This window comes from Siphateles boraxobius, unplaced genomic scaffold, assembly GCF_051911475.1.
Source record: "Siphateles boraxobius isolate OS27281-9 unplaced genomic scaffold, OSU_SipBor_1 274, whole genome shotgun sequence".
Taxonomy (NCBI): Eukaryota; Metazoa; Chordata; class Actinopteri; order Cypriniformes; family Leuciscidae; genus Siphateles; species Siphateles boraxobius.
In genome coordinates, this window is record NW_027508892.1 from 242,501 (window position 1) to 267,500 (window position 25,000).

A 25,000-nucleotide genomic window follows, 5' to 3' on the forward strand; every position below is an offset into this window, starting at 1 on the left:
AGCCGGAATTGGGAACACTACCCTCAAATCCTGATGTACTCGTTACATCATAAGAAGAATGGCATCTACGCTAATTTTAGTGTCTTTGTTTATCCCGAGGTTTTCCCGCAGCCTGCCGGATCCAGGCCGTTTCCATATCTGACGAAGGACTTTCGACTGGACCCGATGACAATGCAGTGCTGAAGTGCCAACTAGCCTCTCCCTATGGAGGATCCCTATACCACTCTACAGATAAAGCGTTGTGGAATTTTTCGGTTCGCGTACCTACCCAAAGTGATAAAAGATAAAATAAAATTCTGCATCAAAATTTATAGACAAGACAAGTAGTTTGTTTAGGCATGGTTTGTAAGGAATTATAAACCTGTGCACATATATTCAAACGCACATAACTATAGAATCAATTCTTAATGCGCATGTGAACACCATCAGCGTCTATCACAGGTTCACGTTTAAAGTCTGTTTAGAGAGAACGGTGTCGTCTTAGCGGTTCCTAATTTAATAACAAATGATCATTTAGACGGAAGTGAATCAATCAAAACTAACTTTAGCTGGAAAAAACATTTTTCAGGAACCACTATAAAACCAAACCAATCTCTGTTACCTTAAATTATATGTTTATCTCTGTAAAGCTGCTTTGAAACAATCTACATTGTTAAAAGCGCTATATAAATGAGGATGACTTGACTTGACTTGACTACCTCCGTCAACTGCCTCTGCTTTGGTGAAAAGGTCACTATCATCTCCTTGGTTTTATCCAAATTCAACTCTAAACAGGACACTTTTTACACCACTCCACAAACTCCTGCAGCCCTGAACTATGATCATGGAGGGAACCTGAAAGCAGAGACAGAACGACTGTGTCATCTGCAAATTTCACAATGTGACAGTTTGACTGAGTAGACCTGAAGTCATCTGTGTAGCAGATGTAGAGGAGGGAAGAAAGGACACACCCCTGTGGCGAACCTTTTGACGTAATCCGGACTTCTGAGAAGGTGTCACTGACCAAAACCCTCAGTGTCGTGTTGGTCAGAAAGTCTATAATCCACAAGGTAAGTTGATGATTCAAGCGAAAGCGGTTAATGAGCTTCTCTGCCAGGGTGTGTGGCTGCATGGAGTTAAATGCCGACGAAAAATCAGCAAACAGAAGTCTGGCTGTGGAGTTTGGGGTTTCCAGATGTTTGTGGATATTATCTAAGATGAAAATATTTGCATCGTCGACCCCCCTGCGTACCTGATATGCAAATTGAAGTGGATCCATCATTGGGTCAGATAGCTTGGTGATGTAGTCCTTTATGCGTCTCTCCATGGCCTTTATTACCAGCGAGGTTAGGGCCACAGGCCTGAAGTCGTTCAGGATTTTGCTGGTACCCTTCTTGGGTATGGGAATCACCGTAGAGTGTCGATAGTGATACCACAGTCATCAGGATTGAGTGAGGAAATTAGCCTTTTGAGATCAGAGCTGTTATCTTTCTCAAATCTGGTAAAAAAGATGTTCAGGTCATTAGATACCAAGGTCGGGCTACAGGCTGCAACCTGGATGGGCTTGCGACTGCAAGGACTGAAGTTAACTGCTGCCATACTTTTAAGGCCCTGCCATGCAGTACTGAGGTTGCCCTGGGCAAATGTTCTCTCCAACTTATTTTTGTATCTTTGTTTTGCATTTTTTATGGCATACGACCTCTCTGTTGACATCTTTCTTTTCTAGCTCCGAGCCGGTAGAGAAAACCCTCTTTTTTTAATTCAGAATTTCCTTTAGGTCCTTAGTCATCCAGTATTTGTTGTTAGGGAAAATTGTGACCCTCTTAGTAGGTATAATACAGTCCACATAGAAAGAGATATAAGATGATACTGAATCCACTTGCTCATTTAAGTCACTAGAAGAAGATGTCAGTATGGACCAGTCGGTGGTCTCAAAGCATCCTTGCAACTCCTTAATGCTGTCGGCAGTCCACTGCTCAATGTCCCTCGTTATTTTCTCTGACCTCTTCACAACTGGTATATATGCTGAAGATAATAGAATGGCAAGGTGATCAGCAGAACCAAGAGGGGGCAGGGGGACAGCATTTATTCAGTGTCTTTGCTGAGTAGGTGGGACAGTTGATATATTGATAAAAACCTTTAAAGGGACTATGTGTAGTTTTTTAGGTATTTTATTATCTAAAATCATTATTTTTATTCATAAATATGTCCTCAATGGTATACAAATACCTCTGCCAATTTTCTGACTTATCCGTAAACGTAAACGAAGAATTTATTATCTTTATATACACATGTGACGGGTAGGTCCATAGAGGCTTCCATGTTGTTCCGCCATCTTGAAAAACGATACTCGATAACTAACGTAACCTCGGTTCTCTCTAGAGAGGGAACGAGTATTGCTTTTTTGAGTTTAGCTTACGCTACGGGAAAGATTCATCTTCTCGAGATATTGAAGCCAAAAAATTATCCTTAATTTTGTATTCATTGTCAACGCAGTGCAGCAGCTAGCAGACCTAGAGCAGGCCATCTTGCGTGCTCATTGGCTGCCCTGCGGGCAACTGCTGCAGCCTACCAGTGAGCCCGGCCTGACGTCACGCCCAATGAAGGGTGGCTGCGCCTTCATAGCGTCATAGCCCGCCAGAATGAGCGTGGCTTAGCGTATAAAAGTAGGGGCTGTAGGCTGAATTCCCTGGTTTTTCGTCGACTGAAGCGAAGGCGCTCGTGGCGTGAGCACGGCCGGTTACGCAATACTCGTTCCCTCTCTAGAGAGAACCGAGATTACGTTAGTAACCGAGTATCGTTCTCTCACGAGAGGTTCTCTCGTATTGCGTAAGTTTAGCTTACGCTACGGGATCAATTTGTCAACGCCGTGCGCGCCAAGCACCCACCATGAGACCCCGAACTTTAAGGGGAACCCCATAAGTGGAAAAAATAAAGTGGCCAGCCACGCGGGCCATCACTTGTACATAAGCACACATAGGGAATACAGAGCACCGCACCGGTCTGTATAGGCACATGGCACATACCCTACTAGTGCAGCTCAACCAGGAGAGCTGAGTCACGTGAGAGTTAACTGAGCAGGAAGATCTGGGCAGAATACACCTCTCCTTCAAACTGACAAAAGTTTAGCCTGCAAGGCAGGAACTTCTAGGTTATAAAACCTGACAAAGGTATACGGAGAGCTCCAGCCCGCCACTACACATATGTCATGGATAGAAATCCCACTGGACCACGCCCATGACGAGGCCACGCCTCTCGTGGAATGAGCCCTGATGCCCAGAGGGCATTGCAGACCTTTTGACGCGTAAGCAGCTGCTATAGCGTCCACTATCCATCTGGACAGGCTCTGTTTCGAGGAGGCGAGACCCTTGGTGCGCCCACCAAACGAAACAAAAAGCTGTTCTGAACGCCTGAAGGAGGCGGAGCGCGTAATGTAAAATCTAAGCGCCCTGACAGGGCAGAGGAGATTCACCTCACCTTCGCTGTCAGATGCTGGCAGAGCTGACAGCGAAATAACTTGCGCTCTGTATGGAGGATTGGATGAAGTGGTTCAAATGGAAAGGCTTTCAGGGCCTCGAGGACCAATGAAAGATCCCACATAGGAACCGACGGGGGGCGCGGCGGGTTCATCCTTCTAGCTCCTCTAAGGAAGCGGATGACCAACTCATGTCTTCCCAGTGACTGGCCGTGCGTCGATTCTGCGAACGCTGCCGAGGCCGCCACGTATACTTTGAAGGTGGATGGGGACCTCCCCTTATCCAACAGCTCTTGTAGGAAGGTGAGCAGATGAGCCACCCCGCATGTCCGTGGGTCCAGACCTCTGTCGGTGCACCATCCGGAGAACACCGACCATTTAGACGCGTAGAGCCTTCTCGTGGAAGGAGCTCTAGACTGCGTGATCGTGTTCATCACTCCTTTGAGCAGGGCAACGAGTACCTGTTGATCAACCATGCGTGCAGAGACCAGCGCTCTGGATGGGGATGCCAGATCACGCCGTAAGCCTGAGAGAGGAGATCTGCCCTCACCGGAATCGGCCACGGAGCTGTAAGTGACAGCCGTGCTAGTTCTGGGAACCAAATCTGATTCTCCCAACGCGGGGCTATGAGGAGCACCGAGTGGCGGGTTTCCCTGATTCTCTTGATCACCTGTGGTAACAGAGAGACCGGAGGGAAAGCATATAGCGGGAGGCTGGGCCAAACCTGGGCCAGCGCGTCCTCGTCCTTCGAGAAGAACGTCGGGAATTGAGCGTTGTCTTTTGACGCAATTAGGTCGATTTCCGCTCTGCCGAATAGGCGCCACAGCTTCTGGACCGTTTGGGGGTGCAGGGACCATTCCCCTGGGGGAACATTGTCCCTGGACAGTTTGTCTGGGCCGTCGTTCAAATGACCAGGCACACGCGCCGCCCTCAGCAAACGCAGGTGCATCTGAGACCAAATAAGGAGGCGTTCCATCAGATTGCAGAGATTTCTGGATCTGACACCGCCCTGACGGTTTACATAGGATACCACAGACATGTTGTCCGAGCGGACAAGAACATGTTGGTCCTGTATGAACGGGAGGAAGCGCTTCAGCACGTTCTTGACCGCTATCATTTCCAGACAGTTTATGTGAAAACACTTCTCTTGGTCTGACCACTGGCCGAAGACCGGTCTGCCCTCAAACAGCGCGCCCCAACCCGAGTTGGACGCGTCTGTCGAAATGACTTTTCGATAAGAGATGGTTCCCATCATCACTCCCTGCTGGTATCAGTCGGCTACTAACCAGGGCTGCAGAGCCGCTATGCGGGTCTGAGTCACTCTGATTTTCTGGCCACCAGAAACCCAGGCTGGGCGGGACGAGCGAGCATTCAACCAGCGTTGGAGAAGGCACATGCGCAGTAGGCCCAGCTGAAGCACCGCTACAGCTGATGCCATACAGCCCAAAATCCTTTGAAATGTTTTCAAAGGGAGAAAGCTGCCCTTCTGGAAAGATGCGGCTAGGTGGCGAACACGGCGCACGCGCTATGTCGATAAACGAGCCGTCATGGTCACCGAGTCCAGTTCTATTCCTAAAAAGGAAATTGACTGGCTGGGCAGTAATGAGCTCTTGGTCCAGTTGACCGTGAGACCCAAGCTTTCCAGGTGACTGAGAAGCACTGTTCTGTGAGATAGCAGTTCTTTCTCTGACTGTGCCAATATAAGCCAATCGTCCAGATTGTTCATTATTCGCAGCCCCTGACTTCTCAGGGGGGTGAGCGCCGCGTCCATGCACTTCGTAAATGTACGGGTTGCTAGGGACAGGCCGAACGGCAGGACGGTATATTGATATACCTGACTGTCGAAGGCGAATCTCAAAAATTGCCTGTGACGGGGTATTATCTGAATCTGAAAATAGGCATCCTTCAGATCTAGAAAAATAAACCAGTCCCTCGGGCGAACGTGCGCAAGGATTTTCCTGGTCGTAAGCATTTTGAACGGTCTTTTTCGCAAGCACTTTGTTCAAATGTCTCAGATCTAGGATACGTTTGAAGGCTCCGTCCTTCTTGGGTACGAGAAAATATCGGCTGTAAAAACCTGACTCGCTCAGAGAAGGCGGAACCTTTTCTATAGCCCATTTGCACAGCAGCTTTGCTATTTCTGCGTGAAGTAGGTGTGCTACTTCCGCATTCACTATCGTCGCGGTCCGGGCTTGAAAGCGCGGGGGGCGGCGAATGAATTGAAGTGTATAGCCCTGCTTTATTGTGCTCAGCACCCATTCAATGGCCTCCGGGTTCAGATCGCCGCCATTTGCGGGCTTGTGAAACTGAACCGGAGCCGAAAGCGCGGCACGCGCGCTCTCGGTTTTGGGCAATGGCTGCTCGCTGAAAGCCGAAACCAGCTGATTTATGTGAGATGTCCCAATCATAAGGGATGGGGAACATTCTTTTCTCACTTTTTACGCGCGTGCAGCGCTCCGGGCGGAAAAGCTTCCTGTAAGCGTGAGCGCGTGTGCGGGCACGAGACTTACAAGTGTATTTGACGCCCCGATCATAATGGAAGGGGTGCGTCTTATTAATGCCCTGCGTTTTGTGATAACACTTAAACTCACGGGCGGGGCCCAGGGGGCGGTTTGTATCAGCAAGCGTGAACGTTCTATGGCGGGCACAAGACTTACATTCATAACCTGCTTTTTTGATCGTGTAACAGAGCGGGCAGATAGTGGGCACAGACCTGTGGACACATTTCTTACATTCAACACTTGAGCGGCTTTTCTGCGCTTTATGAGAGTGTGCTCTGTGAGTGACACGAGATTCGAAGTGCTGGTGTGGAGTGGTGAACACTGGGGCGTGGGCACTTTCACTACACTTAAAACACAGACGGCGTGAGCTGGACCAGACATTATACTCTTTTTGAGATTTTTCTGGGTCGCCGTGAAAACGGCTTTTGTGTGCAGGCGAGAGGGTGAACAAACCGGCTCGTTGGCTGCTAAATGTCCGGCCGGAGCGGGACACGCGCGTCTTTTCGGAGGCGATGTGTCTGTTAGTAAGCGTGAGCGCTCGTGAGCGGGCACGTAACTTACATTCTTCACCTGACATGTATGAGGCTGTTCTGGCCGTGAGACAGAGCGGGCAGAAAATAGGTGTGAGCACAGAGCACAGCTTTTTGAGAGTGGGCTCTGCGGGAGACACGGGGGGTATCGTGTTTGTGTGTAAGGGTGAACACCGAGATGTGGGCACCTTTTCTACACTCAAGACACCAACGGCGTGAGCCGGATAACCAGACATTATACTCACTTGAGATTTCTCTGGGTCGCCGTGAGAACATCGGATGGGGGCAGGCGAGCGGGTTGCATTACCGGCTCGTTGGCTGCCAAATACACCGCTACAGTAGCCTTATCTAAGGGGACTGACAGGGCGAGACATTTCGACGGCGGCGCGCAAGCCCGTCCGGGTCATGCAGAGAGCTCAAGAGGGCTCTGCATGACGCGTGAACGACGACGCGAGGGCGGGGTAGTTCTCCTGTAACGTAAAGAGAGCTAGCCGCGTGCTCGTTGGTCGAGCAGAACTGGGAACAGTGTTTGTATGAGGGTGCGCGCACAAGTAGTGGGCACGGGACCTACATGTGACACAGATGATGCCCATCCGGGTCATGCAGAGAGCTCAAGAGGGCTCTGCATGACGCGCGAACGGGGACACGAGGGCGGGGTAGCTCTCTTGTAACATAAAGAGAGCTAGCCGCGTGCTCGTTGGTCGAGCAGAACTGTATAAAAATTTCTGCTCTTACCACGCATCCAGTACGTCGCGTATGTTGATGCCCGTCCGGGTCATGCAGAGAGCTTGAGAGGGCTCTGCATGACGCACGAACGGCGACGCAAGGGCGGGGTTGCTCTCTTGTAACGTAAAGAGAGCTAGCTGCGTGCTCATTGGTCAAGCAGAACTGGGAACAGTGTTTGTATGAGGGCGCGCGCACTAGTAGAGGGCACGGGACCTACATGTGACACAGATGATGGCCGTCCGGGTCATGAAGAGAGCTAGTCGCGCGGCGCTGTGGTTAAAGACTTCGATTCAAGCCCGCAGGGTCGACATCGGAAGTTCCTCACAGTGCTCGCATCCTCCGCCAGGATGGAGCAGCAGTCTCTCGTGGCGTGTTCCTCGGCCTCATCCTCTGAAGCGACGGCAGTGAGGCTCGTAAGCGGCAGCTGCGCATCGGTGAGGAGAGGCGGGGAAGGCGAAAGCGAGGCTCGAGGGAGGTTCTCCGGCGAGCGCGTCGCTGTGGCCACAGGTTCCGGCTGTCTCGGGGAACGCTGCTTCTTTCTGCGCGGTCCGACAGAGGGCAGCGTGACTGCTGCTGTGTTGAAGGCCTTGAGTCGAGCCCGCAGGGTCGACAGCGGAAGCTCCTCACAGAGCTCGCAGCCCCCGGACACGAGGGCGAGCTCTGCGTGTTCCAGGCCCAGGCAGAGAGCGCAGATCAGGTGGCGGTCTCCGGCGCTGAGCGGGGCTCTACACGAGCCGCAGGAAGCGCGAGGCATCTTTAAAAAGACGCTCCCTGCTCTTTTAGAATATATATAGCAAGGAAAAAAGGATACGTCGCCTTATAGCGTAGCTCGCACGGATGGCTGAAGGTGGCTAAGACGGCCGGCTTCCTCAGCGCTGTCCTAAGCTGGCTGTTCGCTGTTCGACGGCGGCGGTGGCTTCTCTCAGATACAGCGATGTGAAGAGCTCGCTGAAGAGACGAAAAATCAGGGAATTCAGCCTACAGCCCCTACTTTTATAAGCTAAGCCACGCCCCTTCTGGCGGGCTATGAAGCGATAAAGGCGCGGGCGCCCTTCATTGGGCGTGACGTCACGCCGGGCTCACTGGTAGGCTGCAGCAGTTTCCCGCAGGGCAGCCAATGAGCACGCGAGATGGCCTGCTCTAGGTCTTCTAGCTGCTGCACTGCGTTGACAATGAATACAAAATTAAGGATAATTTTTTGGCTTCAATATCTCAAGAAGATGAGTCTTTCACGTTGCGTAATCTAAACTTACGCAATACGAGAGAACCTCTCATAAGAGAACTATAATAGCAGAGACGGTCAAAAAGTACTAGGCCAACGCGTTTCCACAACGCGTTTTCGTTCAGAGCCAGTGTCACGTGACTGAAAGCAGCAGAACCGGAGGAGCAGAGCAGTGAGAGACGCTTGTCACTGCCCCGGCAAGTTTAAAAGGCTTTATTGCACTCTTATTATTCATACTGTTCGTTTCAAACATTCGTTTGTTCGTTGTGTCAAGTTGCAGTTTGTTTGAAATAACAAACCTGTTCACCCGAAGGAAAACTCGACGAAGTGCTATTAGAAGACATCCTGTCATAGCTTTTTGGTACATAACAGCTACCGTAGATGCAACACGCATTTGAGAAAGCGAGGCGCTGGAGAGCACAATTCGTTTGAATGCAAAATACAATTTCACCACTAGATGGGAGAAATTCCTACGCAATGTCCCTTTAAGAGATCTGTCTATTGAACAGTGATTAAAATCACCTAAAATAAATTTAGGGGCATCTGGGGAGATAAGTTCAAGTTTATCTATCGTCTTTCTAATACAGTCAATGGCTACGGACTCATTAGCTCTGGGATGAATGTAAACTAGAATTATCAAAAGTTCTGGAAATTCCCTTGGTAGATAAAAAAGACGCAGGGAAACAGCCAGCAATTCAATGTCGGCCTTGCACGAATCTTCCCTAACAACAGTTAACGAGTTCACACTTACATCAATTAAACAAAGTGAATATTATGCGTATTTTGCGTGCTGTCCGGGGGGAGGGCTCCGAGCTCGGAATTTTTTGCCCGAATCCAGAGTGCTCCCCCCGTTGTTGTAAGAGTATTTAGGACAAGAAGTGAGGAGATGGGGTGGTGGAGGGATGCTGTTAAACTGTCAACGAACTGAGGTAAGTTTGCTCTATATATACACCTCTTAACTCGTTGATTGGGTTGATTAACAGAGTGTGCTCCACTCGTGTCTAATTAGGTTTGATTACCTGAATGTGCTCCACATATGTTTAATTAGGTTTAATTATCTGAATGTGCTCCACCCGAACCTTGTTAATAAAACATCAATTGTCGTGCACCAGCTCTTGTTGACAAACAAGCAAACACCGCCTGCCAGCTGTTTGCCCGTGAGCATGGGATCTCGATCAAGACGTATGGGAGATCCAAAGCCATCAATATGCAGTTTATCATTCGCATTAAGCCATGTCTAAGTAAATGCCAGAATAGATGCAGTCTGATATTCATTCATGTAATTGACATTGGCTTGCATTTCGTCAGTTTTTTTGTGCAAAGAGTGCACATTGGCTAATATAATAGAGTCGAGTCAAGTAATCCTCATTTACATAGCGCTTTTAACAATGTAGATTGTTTCAAAGCAGCTTTACAGAGATAAACATATAATTTAAGGTAACAGAGATTGGTTTGGTTTTATAGTGGTTCTTGAAAAAAAAATTTTCCAGCTAAAGGTAGTTTTGATTGATTTACTTCCGTCTAAATGATCATTTGTGACCAGTCACGGAAACTAGGGACACAAGTCGGTTCTGGGGCATTTTGAGTTATTCATAGATTCTGAGAGTGTAATATCCAAGCTTTCCAACGATGTGTAACATGTGGAAATCTGATAATATTTGGAGAAGTTGTGGCCATTTTAAAGTAGGCACTTAAAAAAGCTCAAAGAGGAGAAAACGAGCTAAAGATTGTGCAGTTCTCACCTGTCTCTGCTGCTGGGGGTGACAATAGGGCTCATTTACATCTCATTTAGATAAGCCATACCCCCTGTAAAGCTCCTCCATGTGCTTTACAGCTTTTTTTACACTTTGAATGAGTGCACTTCTGCCGCACTAGGCGAAAAACAATTGTGCTGCCCCTCTATTTGCAACGTACCAGCAACAACACACAAAGACCAATAATGCCATATAGCCTGCATATAACGCGAAACCAGCAACAACACATAAAGACCAATATGCCATATACATATAACGCAAAACCAGCAACAACACACAAAGACCAATATGCCATATAGCCTGCATATAACGCAAAACCAGCAACAACACACAAAGGCCAATATGCCATATACATACAGTATAACGCAAAACCAGCAACAACACACAAAGACCAATATGCCATATACATATAACGCAAAACCAACAACAACAAACAAAGACCAATAAGCCATAGGCCTACATATAGCGCAAATAGTACGCAACGCTCGTGTGCCCAAAATGTCAACAATATTAAAGTTTATGTAGGAGGCAAATGCCTGCTGGCATTTTTCTTTAAGCAGTCATTTCTGCAATTTTCCAAATAATCACATTTCACCTCCTCAAATTACTGTTGCAAATCTCTTTACACCACTTTCTTATGTGCGTATACACACACAAATGAAATGTCCGCAAGCACATTATATCATCAGCAGGTTCAGCATCTTAAATAACGACTAAAGAGCAAATGAAGCTTAACTTACATTTCAGAAACACGCACGGCAGGCCTTCATCGCAGCAGCAAAGGTCTTAACTGCATCCTCTATTTCGATTCTCCGTCACATATGAAACAGCCAGCCACCGCTGTCAGCGAGCCGAGCCGCCGTGGTTGACTTGGAGGGCGGGGGCAAAAGCGCCGGGTTATTCAGTATGGAAATACACACAGACAATGACACGCCACGCCCCTACTGCATGCTAGAATCTCCGAAAACAAGCCGATTTCAACCTCAAAATGTAAGCTTTTAAATATACCAATACTGCTATCTCAAACATGGAGAGGCTTCTTCGTGATTTCAATTAACAGATTCTCCAAAAAATTGAAAATCACCAATTTTGAAAAAAAACTCTTCTTTCTCATTTTGCTCGAAAGTTGTGCTGCCGACTTGTGTCCCTGGTTTCTGTGACGGGTCACATTTGTTATTAAATTAGGGGCCGCTAAAACGACACCGTTCTCTCTAAACAGACTTTAAATGTGAACCTGTGATAGACGCTGATGGCGTGCACATGCGCATTAAGAATTGATTCTATAGGTATGTGTGGTTGAATATATGTGCGCAGGTTTGTAATTCCTTACAAACCATGCCTAAACAAACTACTTGTCTATAAATTTTTATGCAGAATTTTATTTTATCTTATCACTTCGGGTAGGTACGCTAACCGAAAAATTCCACAACGCTTTATCTGTAGAGTGGTATAGGGATCCTCCATAGGGAGAGACTAGTTGGTACTTCAGCACTGCATTGTCATCGGGTCCAGGCGAAAGTCCTTCGTCAGATCTGGTACTGGCCTGGATCCAGCAGGCTGCGGGAAAACCTCGGGATAAACAAAGACACTAAAATTAGCGTAGATGCTATTCTTCTTATGATGTAACGAGTACATCAGGATTTAAGGGAAGTGTTCCCTGTTCCGGCTGACCTAATCTAAGCAGCCTAATATTGAATTATAGAAGTCTATAATCTGTTATGTGAATGCTAGGTCAAAGAGATGTGTTTTTAGTCTAGCTTTGAACTGACAGACTGTGTCTGCTTCCCGGACAATGTTAGGAAGATTGTTCCAAAGTTTTGGTGCTAAATAGGAAAAGGGTCTACCGCCAGCAGTCGATTTAGATATTCTAGGTATTATCAACTGGCCGGAGTTTTGAGATCGCAATAGACGTGAAGGACTATAATGCGTTAAGAGCTCGCTCAAGTACTGGGGAGCTAAACCATTTAGTGCTTTGTAAGTAATCAGCAATATTTTAAAATTTATACGATGTTTAATGGGGAGCCAATCCAGTGTTGACAGAACCGGGCTAATATGGTCGTACTTCCTGGTTCTGGTAAGAACTCTAGCGGCTGCGTTTTGGACCAGCTGTAGTTTGTTTATTAAGCGTCCAGGGCAACCACCCAGTAGAGCATTACAATAATCTAGCCTTGATGTCATGAACGCATGAACTAGTTGTTCCGCATTTGTCAATGAGAGCATATGACGTAATTTAGATATATTTTTAAGATGGAAAAATGCGGTTTTAAAGACACTAGACACGTGACTTTCAAATGAAAGATTGGTATCAAAGAGCACACCCAGGTTCCTAACTGACGACGAAGACTTAACAGAGCAGCCATCAAGTGTAAGACGGTATTCTAGGTTATTACGTGTAGAAGTTTTTTGTCCAATAATTAGAATCTCTGTTTTTTCAGAATTTAGTAGTAGGAAATTACTAGTCATCCAATTTTTGATATCAACTATGCATTCCGATAATTTTGTGAATTGGTGAGTTTCGTTAGGTTTGGAAGAAATATACAGCTGAGTATCATCAGCATAACAGTGAAAGCTAATTCCATGTTTCCTAATGATATCTCCTAAAGGTAGCATGTACAGAGTGAACAGCAGTGGTCCTAGTACTGAGCCTTGTGGTACACCATACTGAACTTGTGATCGATAAGACATCTCTTCATTTACTGCTACAAACTGATAGCGGTCAGATAAATATGATTTAAACCATGCTAATGCAATTCCACTAATGCCAACATAGTTTTCTAGTCTATTTAAGAGAATGGTGTGGTCAATGGTGTCAAATGCAGCACTAAGATCAAGTTACACTAATAGAGAGATACAACCACGATCGGATGATAAGAGCAAATCATTTGTGACTCTAATGAGAGCTGTCTCAGTGCTATGGTGCGGTCTAAATCCTGACTGGAAATCCTCGCAGATACCATTTATTTCAAGAAAGGAACACAGTTGTGAGGATACTGCCTTTTCTAGTATCTTTGACAGAAAAGGTAGATTTGAGATCGGCCTGTAATTGTCTAATTCTGTAGGATCAAGTTGCGTTTTTTTGACAAGCGGTTTAATCATAGCCAGCTTAAAGGTTTTTGGCACGTATCCTAGAGACAAAGACGAATTAATGATGTTAAGAAGAGGATCTATGACTTCTGGAAGCATCTCTTTCAGTAGTTTAGTCGGTATAGGGTCTAACATACATGTTGTTGATTTAGATGAATTAACGAGTTTGCAAAATTCTTCCTCTCCTATGGCAACAAATGAATCAATTTTACCTCAGGGAGACTATAATGCACTCCCTGATGTGATGCTGTAGTAGACAGTTGCACAGTTATAATTTTGTCCCTAATATTATCAATCTTATAAGTGAAGAAGTTCATAAAGTCATTACTGCTGTGTTTCTTGGAAACTTCTGGGCTTGAAGCTTTCTTTTTTGTTAGTGTAGCCACTTTTTCAAATAAATACCTTGTATTATGTTTATTTGATTTTAATAGGGTTGAAAAATAAGCAGATCTAGCAGCTTTTAAAGCCTCTCTGTAAGCAATCGAGCTCTCCTTCCATGAAATCCAAAATACCTCTAGTTTTGTTTTCTTCCAGTTGCGCTCCATTTTTCTGGCTGCTCTCTTAAGGGCCCGGGTGTGCTCGTTGTACCACGGTGTTGGACTATTTTCTTTAATCTTCTAAAAGTGTCTAAAGTGCTGGAAAGGAGAGAGTTAAAAGTTTCTGTTGCAATATCAAGTTCTTCTAAGCTATCTGGGATGATGAGACGATGAAACTGATTAGGAAGATTATTGATAAAGCAATCTTTAGTGGCAGAAGTGATAGGTCTAACATACTTGTAACACGGAGTTGGCTTTGCAGCCTTGGCTAAATGTAATTTACATGAGACTAGATAATGATCTGAGATGTCGTCGCTCTGCTGCGGAATTTCAACAGCATCAACATTGATTCCATGTGATAATATTAGATCTAGAGTATGATTACGACAATGAGTAGGTCCTGACACGTGTTGTCTAACTCCAATAGAGTTAAGAATGTATTTAAATGCCAATCCCATTGCATCTTTTCCATTATCTACATGTATATTAAAATGATCAACAATTAGGACTTTATCTGCAGTCAATACTAATTCTGATAGAAAGTCAGCAAATTCTTTGATAAAATCTTTATGGTGCCCTGGTGGCCTGTAGACAGTTGCCAGCAGAATTCTAAAACTTGATTTATCGTTTACATTATATATTTTTACATTAAGCACCAACACTTCAAAAGAAGTATATTTAAAACTAGATTTTTTAGTGGGTTTGAAAATATTACTATAAATTACAGCAACACCTCCCCCTTTGCCTTTCAGGCGAGGTTCATGTTTATAACAGTAATCATGAGGGGTGGACTCATTTAAAGTAATGTAATCGTCTGGTTTTAGCCAGGTTTCTGTCATACACAGCACATCTAGGTTATAATCTGAAATCATATCATTAACTATGAGCGCTTTTGAAGTAAGGGTTTGAATATTCAGCAACCCAAACTTTATCGTTTGCTCATCTGTATTATATCTATTTTTTATTTGTTGAATATCAATTACATATTTAACCTTGGATCGGTTTGGACGTTTTTTGGATTTCCAAATTCGGGGAACAGACACAGTCTCTATATGATGATATCTAGGTGAAAGAGGCTCTATGTGATGGGATTTATCTGACCTTGGTGACGCGAGGCCGCTAGCAGACGCTTGGTTTAGCCAGTTTGTCTGCTTCCTGACCTGAGCCCCAGATTGTCATGTTTTGTCTCTAAGACTATGAGCCAAATTACTAGAAAGAAGAGCAGCACAATCCAAGGAGGGATGAATACCATCTCTTTTCAACAGGTCAGGTTTGCCCCAAAAACTTTTCCAATTGTCTACGAATTCTATATTATTTTGCGGACACCACTTAGACAGCCAGCCATTGAGTGATGACAATCTTCTAACTATCTCATCACTCCTTCGAACAGGAAGGGGGCCAGATCAAATTACAGTGCCTGACATCGTACTTGCGAGTTCAAACACCTCTTTAATATTAATTTTGGTGATCTCCGACTGGCGGAGTCGAACATCATTAGTGCCGACGTGAATAACAATCTTAGAGAATTTACGATTAGCATTAGTCAGCACTTTTAAATTTGCTGTGATGTCAGGCGCTCTGGCTCCCAGCAAACATGTGACTATGTTGGCTGGTGTCCCTATTTTCACGTTCCGTGTAATAGAATCGCCAATTATCAGGGCACAATCAACAGAATTCTCAGTGGGTGTTTCACTGAGCGGGGCAAATCGATTTGTTGTGGTAATCGGAACGGAAGAGTGGTTTTTTGATCCGTGACTAGAGCGATCCCTCACTGTCACCCATCTGCCTGGCTGCACAGGCAATAATTCAGCCGGAACCGAATCATGTAAAGAGTTCACTATGCTAGGCGCATCCAAAGTAGAATCTAAAGCTCTAGCACACTTACTATCCTCAATTAAAGTTTGGATGCGTGTTTCTAATTCTGAAATCTTCTCCGTCAGCCTGACTGTTTCCTTGCATTTATCACATATAAACCCTATATTGCCGACGAGGAAGGCTATGCTAAACATGTAACATGAAGTGCAGGTGACAATAACAGGACAAGACATTACTCACCGTGTTTGTTGACTGATTCTTACTCACCTGGGCTTTTTTGGAACTCAGAGGCGCGGGCGCGCGAGAGAAAAACAAATAAATAACTGAGCGCACGGGTGGCGCGTTAACAGGCTAGCGAGTTACTAGCGTGTTGTGCTAACAATAACGGAAGCTAGCGATGTCAGGTTACTCTGAGATGTTGTTTAAGCTGTATTTAATAGTATAAACAACTAGAAATGGTATTAAATGATGGTTCAAAACAGAAAGAAATACAAAGCTAATACGAGGCTTAGACGGAGCTTAAAGCCTCGAAGCAAACAAAACACAGCAGGTAGCTAGGCAGACAGGAGCAATCGATCAGGATCAAGAACAGCAATCGATCAGCAAGTCCACTGAGTCCCCAAGTAGAGGGAAGTGCGCGATATTTATTTTTCCCCCTTTTGAGTCTAGCTCTAATTCCTCCCTTCTTTCCTCGCTTTGTTACCTTCCTCCTGTATGTGGTGTCTTTATCGTTCAGATGTTCACGCTGGATCTCATCTGGAAGCCTCACAGAAAACGCAACTTCATGGGAGTAATAATGTTGCATTTGCAAGAGAATGTGCCTCGAGTATGTAATCCGCTGTCCATTCGGGGTGCATAATCCATATGTGAAACAGGACAAGAAGTCCAGGTAGTGTAACAGGAATGCCGTTAACCGCAGGAGAATTGCAATATCCATTCCTCTATTGTTGGCTTTGTGAGCTAGCCGGTGTTGGTTAGCTCAATCAGCTGTTGAAAGTAGCTTCCTCGGCTAACAGATAGGCGTGGAAAAACTTGGCATGGAGTATCTTAGAAACACAAATTGTCCGCACTTCACGGGTGATAAACTGTACACTACAATCCCACAAAACATGCATAAAAACGCATAAACAAACACGCTACTCTCTGTGCCTTCAGGTCGCCACACGAACAGCACCCCTACACACCAGAAGAGTTAGACTCGCTCATGCTATAATCTCGGCCGGAGGATCTCACACTAATCTCAGAGAGAATCCCACCAGCAAAAACAATACAACGTTTTTTATAGAATAGGAGCATGGCAGAGGTGACTTGATTCATTACATATTTTCCTACAATTTGATTGGTTGGTTCTTCATATGCAAACCCTTCTGTTACTAGGTAGATGCAAACTCTGTTTTCTTGATTGCTTTTTGGTACTCAAAGTCTAGTCTAGTTTCATTTCCCCTTTTGTTATATTCAGACATGATTCAGACACACACACACTGAGTTTTTTACCAAAAGGTTTGGAAACATATAGGATTCAAAAGCATATGAATGTTATTCCTGCAAGAAAAATAAATGTTAGTTATAATTAATAAAAAAAATCCATCACAGACGACAGCGGCAGGAACACAAACTCCATCAGTGACAGAATGGAGGAAAACCTGTGAGAGAAACCAGACTCAGTCTCAGCTCTGCTCTGGCCAACGAACCAACAATGTCATTATTATGTAATTGTATCCTTTGTTAGAGATTCTTAACTCCTTCACACAGGTATAATAAACTACAGCTGAGCAGAATTTATCCCAAAGGAACGCGAGTCGACTCGTCGAACTACATGCCTCAAGTCTTCTGGAACGCCGGCTGTCAGCTCGTGGCTCTGAACTTCCAGACCATCGGTAGCTTCCGTTCAGTTCCTTCAGTGTGTGTGTGTTGTGTGTGGCTCTGGCTCAGATGTGTGTGTCTCCGATGTGTGTGTCTGTGTGTTTCTGGCTCAGATGTGTGTTTCTGGCTCAGATGTGTGTGTCTTTGTGTTTCTGGCTCAGATGTGTGTGTCTGTGTGTCTGTGATGGCGGACCACTCATTGCTGGGACGTATGCTTAGCTTCTTTGACAAGCTATCCAACATAGAGAAACTTCAATTGTACCTTCTTTGTTTTGCGGGGAATGAGATGGGATTCCAGCGACAGGTAAACAGGGCAGGTAAGCAGAGCAAGGCAGGCAGCGGGCAGGTAAGTAGGTAGGTAGAAGCAGACAAAGCATGGACTCCAGTAATCCAATAAACGATCGGTAAGTGATTGAAGAATGGTGATTAAAAAACAAAGGCACAACTTAATATCAAATTAATGTCCAAATAGTGATTCAATAACGATTCAATAGCGATTCAATCGTTATTGATGTAATTTTGAACAAATTGAACAGGTTTGTCTATTTTTGCAGGTCAGACTCATGTGTCCTTTAGCAAGACAACCAAAGCAGACACCTGTCGTCTTTAGCAACTCAACTCGTGCGTAATGAGACTTCTTCCTGAGTTCTTGACATGACACAATCTCATGATCACCATCACAGGCAGGACAGAGTTTTGATGAACTGTTCTTGGGCACATTTGATAATTGCATTGTGCTCTCTGTGTTGTTCTTTGGTGCAACTGCTATTGTTGTGGCGAAACTGCTCCCTCTGCTCTTCTGCATGGAACTCATTGACTTGCTACTGTTAGCAGCTGTTTTTGGTGACCTTCTGTTTGAGGAGCCGTCTTGGAGGTTACCAAAAACCGGGTCTTGCAGCATCCTGGCCTGCCTTTCCAGGAAGAGGACAAGATCGGCAAACGTGGCTCTTGCTCCTGTTCGTTCCCTGATGTCAAAGGCATGTGATCTCCATTTTTCTTTCATTTTGTAAGGCGTCTTGGAGATTAGAAACCTCAGGTTTAATGGAAGGTTCAGCTCATCCATGTACTTTAAGCAGTCCCTCCAGAAAAACGCGATTATGCGATCGCATGATTTCGTGCATGATCAGGCAAAGTCCGCATATTTATGCGGGGGGCACATTTTTTCATATACGCCACACTTTCGCCGCATAAATTGACGATTTCCATGCAAAATATGCGGGGCTTGCATGATTTCATAATCCTCGCATTTTTGTTGCAAAAAAATGTCACATATATCTTAGCAGAAAGTTGAAAAATGTTGCGTTTGCTTCACATAAAAGTAGCTGTTTCCCCTGTTGCCATGGGAACATTATGAAGTGATGTAATTACGCAACGTGAACATCATCGAAAAGCTGTAAAACAGGAGCACACTTTATTTTTTTATATTTTATTTATTAATTTTTACAGAAGTTGTAGCATATTCTTTTTGTAAAGCTACAGAACTTGTTTGACTCATCAATGTTTTGTAAGTTTGATGTGTTTATTAAAGCTGCAGTAGGGAGTTTTGAGAAAATGTTGACTTAGCCTGAAAATTTGAAGAAGCACAACCTACAGGTCCAACCCCCTTGCTCTCTGCTACGCTACAGCCCTCCCTCCACAGCTCCTCCCCCACAGCGGAGCCTGCCGTGAACGCGCAGGCTAGTAAGCAGGACCACCGATGATGGCGGATTATAAACAGTTATGGAACATTCACTAATAAACATCAACAATATGCTTTACATTGACTATGGCCTGCTCATACTTTGACTACAAACTGGGTCCTCAAATCATTATGTATTTTGCAATACATGTAACTTTATAACGTTGCACTCTTTCTATAAGTTATAAATAGCTACTTAGATAACGTTAAAGGATTAGTTCACTTTTAAAAAAAACTTTTGCTGATAATTTACTCACCCCCATGTCATCCAAGATGTCCATGTCTTTCTTTCTTCAGTCGAAAAGAAATTAAGGTTTTTGATGATAACATTCCAGGCTTTTTCTCCATATAATGGACTTCAATAGGACACAAACGTTTCAAGGACCAAATGACAGTTTCAGCGCAGCTTCAAAGGGCTTTAAACGATACCAGACGAAGAATAGGGGTCTTATCTAGCGAAACGATCGGTCATTTCAAAAATAAATAAAAAACTTTAAGTTTTATAAGCACAAATGCTTGCCTTGCTCTGTTCTGTGATGCACGTTCGTGATCCTGTTCGGACTGGTTCATCCAAATGAACAAATCTTTTTTCGAGTCATGTCGTTCGTTGAATGAACGAAATGACTCCGAAAAAGACTTGTTCAAAATGAACAAATCTTTTTTCGAGTCATTTCGTTCGTTGAATGAACGAAATGACTAGAAAAAAGATTCGTTCATTTGGATGAACGAGTTTGAACAGGCGAGTCACGAACGACGGTACGCTCTCGCGCTGTGCAAGAGAGGGGTGATCAGAGCGTACACGAGCGTGATTGACACTGTAAAGACATTCCTCCTGGCTCTGATTGGTTGTTTCTGACCGGGAGCGGTGTATTTCTGCAAATGGCAGTAGGACCACAGGGAGGAGCGAGAAGAGCTTGATTTTTTTCACAGATTATCTGACTCATATTCTACTTTCAGGACATAATGACAGTTTTAACAAATATTTGTTTGCAAAAGCTACCTACTGGAGCTTTAAGGTCTGAAATAAAACAAGATGAACTGAAATATTCCAGCACTTTCTGTGATGTAGTATGCTTGCTTATCATAGGAAGTAATAAGAAATGACTCTTTACATTAAGGTAGTATCCTAGCGAGAACAGGGTGTTGGGGGATCACTTTTTTTCTGTTTTTCATCAAACCGCAGTTTTTGCAAGTTCCCGCAATTTGATCGCACAAAATTGCATAAATATCCTGCATATTCCATCACTTTATGCAAGAAAACGGGCCGCATAATCAAGGATTTTTGCCCGCAACAATCACAAAAAAACGCCGCGTTTTTCTGGAAGGACTGTTTAAAGTACGCATTACATTACAGCATCCACGGAGGAAAAGAGCATAACTGTACAGAGCTTCTCCACTGTCTGATGGTATATTATTCCAATTTAAGGCTTTATCCATATAAGCATTAGTAACTTTAAATTCATCTCCAAAATGAAGTTACAATAGCCGTTTTGCCTCTGCATACCCTCTATCTGCATTCATATTAAGACAACTTCTGACCAGCTCCTTAGGTTTGTCAGAGGTGTATTGTTCAAGGTAATACAGTTTGTCTTGGCTATTGCTGGTGTTTTTCTCAATACAGTGTTTGAATGCCTGCATTAATGGTCTGAAGTTCAGAGGTTCACCGTTAAACATGGGAAGGTGCCTAGTTGGAAGTAAAGTCATTTTCTGTTGCTGTGCAATAAGTTCGGCAACAGCACCTAGGTTGCTGGTATCTGAACTTAAAGGCGCATGTGGAAAGGAAGTACCTGCAGCTGCTTGACTGGTCAGATTCAATTGTAAGGTCTGGACAGGCCTTTGTGACCTCTTGGCTTGGAGTGTTAAAATCTCTTGTATCCTGTGTTAAAACCCTTTGCAATGGTGTTTTGGCAACAGCAGAGATTCTGGCATATTCCACTGGTGAGGGTTGAACATGAACAAGTTCCTTGATTCTGTCATATTTGCTCTCCAGATACGCATTCATGCCATCTCCTGGCAATTCTGAAACTTCTGTCGATATGAGTCTAGAGTTCATAGATTCAGCATCAATGCTCTGTAACACTTGCGCCCTTGCACTAGCTGCAGCCAATTCTGTTTCAAGTTCAACTTTTTCCATTGCATTTTGCACTTTAATTCTTTCTATTTCCAAGGCGTGTTTTTTCTTCAGTCCTTCAGTACGTTGCAATAGAGCTGCCCTTTCAGCTTCAGCCTTTAAACGCGCGGAAGACACTGACGAAGATTTTGAGGCATCGCTATTGAACTGGCTCAGATGTGTATGTCTCAGATGTGTGTGTCTGTGTGTTTCTAGCTCAGATGTGTATGTCTCAGATGTGTGTGTCTGTGTGTTTCTAGCTCAGATGTGTGTGTCTCAGATGTGTGTGTCTGTGTGTTTCTGGCTCAGATGTGTCTGTCTGTGTGTCTCTGGCTCAGATGTGTGTGTCTGTGTGTTTCTGGCTCAGATGTGTGTGTCTGTGTGTTTCTGGCTCAGATGTGTGTGTCTGTGTGTTTCTGGCTCAGATGTGTGTGTCTGTGTGTTTCTGGCTCAGATGTGTGTGTCTGTGTGTTTCTGGCTCAGATGTGTCTGTCTGTGTGTCTCTGGCTCAGATGTGTGTGTCTGTGTGTTTCTGGCTCAGATGTGTGTTTCTGGCTCAGATGTGTGTGTCTGTGTGTCTCTGCCTCAGATGTGTGTGTCTGTGTGTTTCTGGCTCAGATGTGTGTGCCTGTGTGTTTCTGGCTCAGATGTGTGTGTCTGTGTGTTTCTGGCTCAGATGTGTGTGTCTGTGTGTTTCTGCCTCAGATGTGTCTGTCTTTGTGTCTCTGGCTCAGATGTGTGTGTCTGTGTGTTTCTGGCTCAGATGTGTGTGTATGTGTGTTTCTGGCTCAGATGTGTGTGTCTGTGTGTTTCTGGCTCAGATGTGTGTCTGGCTCAGATGTGTGTGTCTGTGTGTCTCTGGCTCAGATGTGTGTGTCTCTGTGTTTCTGGCTCAGATGTGTGTGTCTGTGTGTTTCTGGCTCAGATGTGTGTTTCTGTGTGTCTCTGACTCAGGTGTGTGTGTGTGTGTGTCTTACTTTTAAAAGTAATGCATTACAATATTGCGTTACTCCCCCAAAAAGTAACTCATTGCATTACTTAGTTACTTTTTATGAAACGAAATTTTGTAATGTGTTATGTTACTTGTGCGTTACTTTTCGTCACTTGGTCTGGGCTTGATGGTTTGTTTTTTAATAAAAACAAAAAAAGTTATATTTTTGGCAAATGTTAAGAACCTTTTACACCAAAAGTGAAATGAATAGAGTACTGTAGAGGTAGGGTACAGTAGAGTACAATAGAGTACAGTAGAGGTAGTTTACAGTAGAGTTCCTGTAGAGCACAGTAGAGTACATCAGAGTAAAGCTGAGGTACAGTAGAGGAAGTAGAGTACAGTAGAGGAAGAGTACAGCTGAGGTAGAATACAGTACAGCAGAAGTAGTGTACAGTAGAGCAAAGTAGAGAACAGCTGAGGTAGAGTACAGTAGAATGCAGTAGTGTATAGTATAGTACATTTGATGCAGTGTACAGTAGAGTACAGTAGATGCAGTGTACAGTAAAGTACAGTAGGATGCCATAATGTACAGTAGTATAAAGTGTTGTACAGTGGTGTACAGTAGAGTACAGCTGTGGTAGAGTACAGTAGAGGCAGTGTACAGTAGAGTACAGTAGGATGCAGTAATGTACAGTAGTATAAAGTGGTGTACAGTGGTGTACAGTAGAGTACAGCTGATGTAGAGTACAGTAGAGGCAGTGGACAGTAGAGTACAGTAGATGCAGTGTACAGTAGAGTACAGTAGGATGCAGTAGTGTACAGTAGTATAAAGTGTTGTACAGTGGTGTACAGTAGAGTACAGCTGAGGTAGAGTACAGTAGATGCAGTGTACAGTAGAGTACAGTAGATGCAGTGTACAGTAGAGTACAGTAGGATGCAGTAGTGTACAGTGGTATAAAGTTGTACAGTAGAGTACAACTGAGGTAGAGTACAGTGGAGGCAGTGGACAGTAGAGTACAGTAGTATAGAGTGTTGTACAGTGGTGTACAGTAGAGTACAGTACAGTAGAGTACAGCTGAGGTAGAGTACAGTAGATGCAGTGTACAGTAGAGGCAGTGGACAGTAGAGTACAGCTGAGGTAGAGTACAGTAGATGCAGTGTACAGTGGAGGCAGTGGACAGTAGAGTACAGTAGTATAGAGTGTTGTACAGTGGTGTGCAGTAGAGTACAGTACAGTAGAGTACAGCTGAGGTAGAGTACAGTAGATGCAGTGTACAGTGGAGGCAGTGGACAGTAGAGTACAGCTGAGGTAGAGTACAGTAGAGGCAGTGTACAGTAGAGTACAGCTGAGGTAGAGTACAGTAGAGGCAGTGGACAGTAGAGTAAAGTTGTATAGAGTGTTGTACAGTGGTGTGCAGTAGAGTACAGTACAGTAGAGTACAACTGAGGTAGAGTACAGTAGATGCAGTGTACAGTAGAGGCAGTGGACAGTAGAGTACATCTGAGGTAGAGTACAGTAGATGCAGTTTACAGAGGAGGCAGTGGACAGTAGAGTACAGTAGTATAGAGTGTTGTAAAGTAGTGTGCAGTAGAGTACAGTACAGTAGAGTACAGCTGAGGTAGAGTACAGTAGATGCAGTGTACAGTGGAGGCAGTGGACAGTAGAGTACAGTCGTATAGAGTGTTGTACAGTGGTGTGCAGTAGAGTACAGTACAGTAGAGTACAGCTGAGGTAGAGTACAGTAGATTCAGTGTAGAGGCAGTGGACAGTAGAGTACAGTCGTATAGAGTGTTGTACAGTGGTGTACAGTAGAGTACAGTACAGTAGAGTACAGCTGAGGTAGAGTACAGTAGAGGCAGTGGACAGTAGAGTACAGTAGTATAGAGTGTTGTACAGTGGTGTGCAGTAGAGTACAGTACAGTAGAGTACAGCTGAGGTAGAGTACAGTAGATGCCGTGTACAGTAGAGGCAGTGTACAGTAGAGTACAGCTGAGGTAGAGTACAGTAGAGGCAGTGTACAGTAGAGTACAGCTGAGGTAGAGTACAGTAGATGCAGTGTACAGTGGAGGCAGTGGACAGTAGAGTACAGTCGTATAGAGTGTTGTACAGTGGTGTACAGTAGAGTACAGCTGAGGTAGAGTACAGTAGATTCAGTGTAGAGGCAGTGGACAGTAGAGTACAGTCGTATAGAGTGTTGTACAGTGGTGTACAGTAGAGTACAGTACAGTAGAGTACAGCTGAGGTAGAGTACAGTAGATGCCGTGTACAGTAGAGGCAGTGTACAGTAGAGTACAGCTGAGGTAGAGTACAGTAGAGGCAGTGTACAGTAGAGTACAGCTGAGGTAGAGTACAGTAGATGCAGTGTACAGTGGAGGCAGTGGACAGTAGAGTACAGTAGTATAGAGTGTTGTACAGTGGTGTGCAGTAGAGTACAGTACAGTAGAGTATAGCTGAGGTAGAGTACAGTAGATTCAGTGTACAGTGGAGGCAGTGGACAGTAGAGTACAGTAGTATAGAGTACAGTAGTATAGAGTGTTGTACAGTGGTGTGCATTAGAGTACAGTACAGTAGAGTACAGCTGGGGTAGAGTACAGTAGATGCAGTGTACAGTAGAGTACAGCTGAGGTAGAGTACAGTAGATGCAGTGTACAGTAGAGGCAGTGGACAGTAGAGTACCATAGTATAGAGTGTTGTACAGTGGTGTACAGTAGAGTACAGTACAGTAGAGTATAGCTGAGGTAGAGTACAGCTGAGGTAGAGTACAGTGGAGGCAGTAGATTGTAGAGTACAGTAGT

General features: G+C 44.6%; 1 protein-coding gene across 2 annotated transcripts in view; it reads left to right on the forward strand.

Annotated features, from left to right (window-relative positions):
* The window catches only part of plcb1l (phospholipase C beta 1-like), a 233,917-nt gene that overhangs the window by 158,142 nt on the left and 50,775 nt on the right, over positions 1-25,000 (forward strand). For both annotated transcript variants that reach the window (XM_077245642.1, XM_077245643.1), the window contains exon 19: positions 17,375-17,499. In XM_077245642.1, coding sequence (XP_077101757.1) covers positions 17,375-17,499 — 125 coding nt within the window. The remainder of the gene's footprint in view (positions 1-17,374; positions 17,500-25,000) is intronic.